The sequence below is a fragment of the Lutra lutra genome, chromosome 1 (assembly GCF_902655055.1).
Source record: "Lutra lutra chromosome 1, mLutLut1.2, whole genome shotgun sequence".
Lineage (NCBI taxonomy): Eukaryota > Metazoa > Chordata > Mammalia > Carnivora > Mustelidae > Lutra > Lutra lutra.
In genome coordinates, this window is record NC_062278.1 from 218,523,736 (window position 1) to 218,530,206 (window position 6,471).

General features: G+C 44.0%; 1 protein-coding gene across 3 annotated transcripts in view; it reads right to left on the bottom strand.

Annotated features, from left to right (window-relative positions):
* LOC125086168 (putative adhesion G protein-coupled receptor E4P) overlaps window positions 1-4,971 on the bottom strand; it is a 47,514-nt gene extending 42,543 nt beyond the window's left edge. For all 3 annotated transcript variants that reach the window (XM_047705356.1, XM_047705364.1, XM_047705348.1), the window contains exons 1-2: window positions 4,938-4,971; window positions 436-474 (exon numbers count right to left, since the gene is read on the bottom strand). In XM_047705356.1, the coding sequence (XP_047561312.1) occupies window positions 436-474; window positions 4,938-4,968 (70 nt within the window). In that variant the 5' untranslated portion in view covers window positions 4,969-4,971. The remainder of the gene's footprint in view (window positions 1-435; window positions 475-4,937) is intronic.
* Window positions 4,972-6,471: the final 1,500 nt, after the last annotated feature.

The following is a 6,471-nucleotide window of genomic DNA, read 5'->3' on the forward strand; positions in this document are numbered from 1 at the left end:
TATCTTCTCATTCCATCCTTGTATGAATCTGGGCATAGTCTTTCATATGAACACAGTATAGAAATTGTGGAATAATGTCAATGGAACTGCACAAAAGTGTCAGTATTGGCCACTCTGGACCTACAAAATGGCAATCAATGTAGCCTGTCCTAATTAAACAAGAGTCAAGAGCTTTTAGAAATGATGGTTGATTTTGCATTTGTTGTTGAGGCCGTGGGGAAAGACCACATCCTGAAGGACTGTGCCCTGATGCACTGGGCATTCCCATCCAAATATATCGATTTAAGGAGGGCACGTATTGCATGGAGCACTGGGTATTAAGCAATGAATCTTGGAACACTGCATCAAAAACTAATGACGTACTGTATGGTGACTAAGATAACATAATAAAAAATAATAAAAAGAGCTTGCTTTTGGTTCCAAGTGCCAACATACCATTGTATGTCCTCACAACAAAGACCAAGCAGGAAAGCCCTAAGAAAAATAAAAGAAAGGAATTAACATTTCAGGAATCTTCCTTAAATCCTTCTGAATACTCCTGGCCACCCACCTGTTTCTTCCAGGGCTAGTACTTGATTTACAACACAGAACTTATTGTCTTGACTATAACGAAGGGCAGCATGTTAAATAGAGGTAAATTTATCATTATCACCTACCATATACCATATACCATATACCATATACCATATACCCCACTCATACCAGGCAGAATGTTTTGTTCATTTAAATAGATTCAGTTCCCTCTTTCCTAACAATATGTGGATACATTCATTAAGGGTTTTAATCAATTTTATAAAGCTGACAAATGCTAGCAAACTTAATAAAATGGTCTCTTCTTCGGAAGCTGCTCAACAGTTATATCAGGTTTAAGCTGCTGTGGCTGGAGGCCAATTTAAAAGACCAACACAGGGGCTCGTGGGTGGCTCAGGTCATGGTCTCAGGGTCTTGGGATGGAGCCCTGCATCGGGCTCTCTGCTCGGCAGGGAGCCTGCTTTCCCCCCTCTCTCTCTGCCTGCCTCTCTGCCTACTTGTGATCTCTGTCTGTCAAATAAATAAATAAATAAATAATTTTTAAAAAAAAGACCAACACAAAATAAATGTTTACTACTCATAAATACTGGAGAGAAAAGGTGTGGGGAAACATAGACCAGGACGTGAAGAGTGGTCATTTCTAGGTAGATTTCAATTTTGCTCATGGGCATTTTCTAACTTTTCCTAGAGTAAATATGGGTTACTTACGTAGCGACTTATATTCTCCTCTCAGGGAATATAAAATGATGTTGGAGAATAGAGGCTGTGAGAGTATTCACCTTTTGAGAAAAATATCATATGCATCACCACCACCACCAGCCCCACGAACACAGAAATCCTGCCTTTTTGGTGATATTCATGAATTTTAACCAGGGTGACTGCCTGATTATTTTGAAGGCGAAGTTCTGCTTTCTTCCTTTTTTTCTTTTCAAGATATTTTTTATTTATTTGACAGAGAGAGAGAGGAGAGAGGTCACAAGTAGGCAGAGAGGCAGGCAGAGGGATGGGAAACAGGCTCCTTGCTGAGCCGGGAGCCCGATGTGGGGCTCGATCCCAGGACCCTGGGATCATGACCTGAGCCAAAGGCAGAGGCTTTAACCCACTGAGCCACCCAGGTGCCCCGAAGTTCTGCTTTTTAAGCAAAGAGCTTGATTGCCCTAGCAGTGAAAACTCCACCTTATCTTTCTTGTATGAGTCATTCTGGTTTTCTGATGAAACTGTTAGACCCAGACAGTGTTCCTATTTCCCAGGTCTGTCAACCCAAGTGCCGAGGAAGTTTATCAAAAAGACATGACCGCCAACTGACCTATGAGCTGGACACTCAGAGGCTCCTGGTCCCCTCCCCGTCCTTGGAGAGTGGGCTCTCCTTGCCTTTCCTGCTTTCAGAGGCTGCTCTAAGGACATCTCTTTGAGATAGTGATGTGGTGTATGCATGACTGAGCCCTGTTAAGGCCCCTATCTCTATATGTAGACTTACAAGATTTGGTGGATGGATGTGGGGGTCCATTTGTCTTGCTGTTGCAAGACAAACCCTCTATGTAAGTTCCCTTTGCTTATTGAAACTGCCACCTCCCAACCTGGACTGGCCAGTCTCCTCCTTCAGTCTCTCTACCCTGAAGTAATGGGGCCAGTTCAGAGGACACCCAAGAACCTCCCAAAAGGGAGGGTTGTGAACCAATATTAACTCCACAGTCAGTATAAGGGGAACAGTCCCTTCCCCTACAACCCAGCAGGTGGGGGCCAGCTCAGTGTTCCCGAGAGGCAGCTGGACCCAGGTATCAGTGATAGGTGTCGTTCTCTCATAGCCAGAGTGCTTTACTCCAATGGAACTGAACAGACTTACCACTCCCTAGCACTTTCCTCCATGCTCACATTGCCCTGAAACTCTGGCTTAGATTTCACCAGGGGAAGAGGAAAGAGGAGAAAAAAATAAGAGAGCATAGGGGGGAAGGTGGAACAGGTGGACCCATCAGTGAGAGCGAGGCTCTGCAGAGGCTGAAGAAGCAACTTGTCCTCTTCGGAATCTTTGACTGTGTGGGTTCCCAAATTCAACCTCTCTGTTGAAGCCAGTCTCACACCCATCCAATTCAATCATGGTCCTGAAGCTGACCTCATGAAAACAGACATTAGGATGGTGGTTACCAGGGGCTGGGGGCACAGGGGCGGATCTGGGGGGGATGTTTAAGGGCACTAACTTGGAACTAGTAGAGAGGTAAGTCCTGGAGATTGAATGCACAGCATAGTGAGGATAGACAACAGAACCATAGGATAAACCTCAAAGTGGCTGACAGACTAGATCTCATTGGTTCCCGTGAGAAACAAGAAATGGTGCTTATATGATGCCACGAGATGTTAGCAAAAGCTAAGGTGGAGATCACACTGCCATATGTAAATGTACTGAATGAACATGGGGTACACCTCAACCTTACACAATGTTATGTGCCAATTATGTCCTAATAAGGTTTTGTTTTATTTTTTTTTAAAGATTTTATTTATTTATTTGAGAGAGAGACAGAGAGACAGAGAGAGAAGGAATACAAGCAGGGAGAGTGGGAGAGGGAGAAGCAGGCTTCCCACTGAGCAGGGAGACCAATGTGGGGCTCCCAGGACCCTGGGATCACGACCCAAGCTAAAGGCAGATGCCTAATGACTGAGCCATCCAGGTGTTCTATCCTTAAAGATTATTTATTTATTTATTTACTTGACAGACAGAGATCACAAGTAGGCAGAGAGGCAGGCAGAGAGAGAGAGAGAGGAGGAAGCAGGCTCCCCACTGAGCAGAGAGCCCAATGTGAGGCTCAATCCCAGGATCCTGGGATCATGACCTGAGCCGAAGGCAGAGGCTTTAACCCACTGAGCCACCCAGGCACCCCCAGCTGCCCTATCCTAATAAGTTTTTTTTAATTAAATTTTAAAATAGTGTAGTAGTGGCATTTATGCTGAAAGCTACAGTAGAGTGGGTGAACAGGGAAGCAATATCACCAACAGTGATACCCAGTGTTGAGTAAATGTTAACCTCTGATAGGCACCTTCCAGGTACAACCATCTCATGGATCCCCCCTGACACTCTCAAGAAGCAGAACCTCTTCAGAGCCCCATTTTACAGCACAGGAATCTGAGGGTTACAGTGGTTCAGGAACTTGCCCAAGATAACACAATGGGGAAACAACAAAGCCCAACCCTTCACTAGACTACACGACCACTCGCTGTTTTCATTAAGCACTTTCCACAACCTTGGTTTGTGAGATCTCCCCCTTTTTATTAACACTATAGTTACTGCACCAGCAGTCCCAGGGACCAGAAAGTGTCCTGTTTTGTGCCACAGAGAGAGGAGAGAACATGGGTGGTAAGACTCCCTCACTGCCCAATTGGAACAGATTCTGTCAACAGGACACAGAGAAGTCAATTCTCTTTAGACTCTACTATGTGACTCGAGATTCCTTGAAGAGCCTCATGGGCTGGCCCCAAACTCTCCCCAAATTCCATAATCCTCTGTCAACTTCAGATGTTCATATGTACATACTGACAAGTCCAGAGAAGGGAGATACTACATCCTGGAACTTAAGAAAAAAATCAACAACATCAATGGTCAAAAATTTCATGGAGATTTTGAGTTTGCTGCCAGTAAATCTCCCCATGAGGGTCTCCCCTCCCCCACCCCAGTTTAGTGCATTGCTGTTGTTGTTGTTTTAATTCATGCCATTAAAAATAAAAAAAAAATACTTATGCCTTCCTTTAGGTAGGGTTGCTCAATCTTGGCACTATGGCATTTTATTTTATTTTTAAAAATATATTATTTATTTATTTATTTAAGAGAGAGAGAGAGAGAGAGAATGAGAGAGAGAGCGAGCGAGCAAGAAAGGGGGTAATGTCAGAGGGAGAACCAGACTCCCTGCTGAGCAGGGAGCTTGCTGTGGGACTTGATCCTGGAACTCCAGGATCATGACCTGAGCGTAAGGCAGTCACTTCACCAAGTGAGTCACCCATGCACTCCACTAATGCCATTTTAGCCTGGATAATTCCTCTCACAAAGGCTGGCCCTAGCACTGGAGCGTGTGGGGTGGCACCCCTGGCCTCCACCCACTCAATTCCAGGCACACCCTTGCGCCCAGTCACAACTACCAAAACGGTCTGCAAACATTACTAAGGGTCTCCTCTGGGGACACCAAACTGCCCCTCCGTTGAGAACCACTACTTTCAATGTTGTTTTTACTTCCAAGAACATTAGGCATTGTAAGTGAAAACAAATAAAAAGCATTGCGATGTTGGCTATATCTGTGTGAACACACACTTAGAAATCCGGACTTGCCCCTTTCAGGAAATGCCCCTCAGGCCAGCCCTCCACCAGCTCAACTGAATGCTATAGCTGTTCTAGAACCAAAGAAAATAAGATGTTGAATACTCACCACACAGAAGAAAGTTTGTCTTCTTGGCCATAGCTCCCCCAGCTTCTAACTGATGACTGATAACAGAGAGGGAACAGCAGAGTCTTATATCCTATTTCTCAAGGAGTCTTGGTGGTTTCAAGAGGACCACAATCTGTTGGTGTAATTTCCATGCATCAAGTCAAAGTCTAATTAAAGGCAGCATCACGAATACAAGCCTCTTAGGCCATCGGTATCCACACCATGCTCACTGCAGAATTCTCTGGTCACTTAGTCACATGTCAGGCCCAGAAATAAAGACCAAGAAGTAGGACATCGCTGACTTTGGGGCACTAATCAGCCAAGCCAGCGACCAATCTGCCAATGCTTTATGCTTAGCAACATTTTAAAACACATCTGCATAGACAAAGGGAGGGAAAACTGAACAGGGGGAAATCAGAGAGGGAGACAAACCATGAGAGACTGGGCTCCGGGAAACAAACTGAGGCTTTCAGAGGGAAGCGGGGTAAGGGAATAGGGTAGGTGGGTGGTGGGTATTAAGGAGGGCACGAGCTGTGACGAGCACTAGGTGTTATACACAACTAATGAATCGTCGAACACCACATAAAAAAACTAATGTTGTACTATAGGGTGGATAGCTGAACATAATGAGAAATAAAAATAAATAACCAGATAAATAAATCAATAAAACTAAACACACACACAATAAAATCTATCTGCATTTCCATGTTCATTGCAGCATTCTTTACAATGGCCAGGTATGGAAATGACCTCAGTGCCTATCAAAGCATGAATGGATAAAGAAGATGGGCTGGAAATATAGAAGCACATATGTTATCCAGCCTTATGGAAGGACATGTTGTCATTTGCAACAACATGGGTCATTCTGGAGGATAGGATACTAAGGGAAATGAACCAGACACAGAAGGACACATATGGCATGATCTCACTTATATGTGGAATCTAAGAAAGACAAGTACAGAACAGCAGGGGGTAGAATGGCGATTGCAGGGAACCGGGGGCAAGGAGAAATGGGGAAATCCTGGTCAGGGGATGTGAACTTTCAGTTGTGTAAGATGAGTGAATTCGGGGGATCTGGTGTATGACATGGGGACTAGAGCTAACAATATGGGCTTGTGTACCTGAGATATGCTGACAGCGCATCTTCTGCGTTCTCTTCAAAAATAAATGGCAACTATGGGAGGGCTGGATGTGCTAATGAGTTTGACCATTGTGCTTATTTCACAGTGTGTGCATATATCAAAACATCACGTTGTACACCTTCAGCATATACAATTTTATTTGCCAATCATACCTTAATAAAACTTGTTGGGGGGGGAGAAAAAAATAAATGGAATCAAGGCCACATAAATTGATATGAAATATTATAAGTAAGTGAGGGAATGAGATAACATATAATAGTAAAATAGGAACATTTCAGTTCTACGCTTTAGACTTTTAGGATTTGATCTGTGAGGTTGAGAAGCTGCTTTTCTTTCTGGTTTTCATGGTATTTCTGCCATGCAGAAATTACTTTGAAGTCGATTTTCGTATC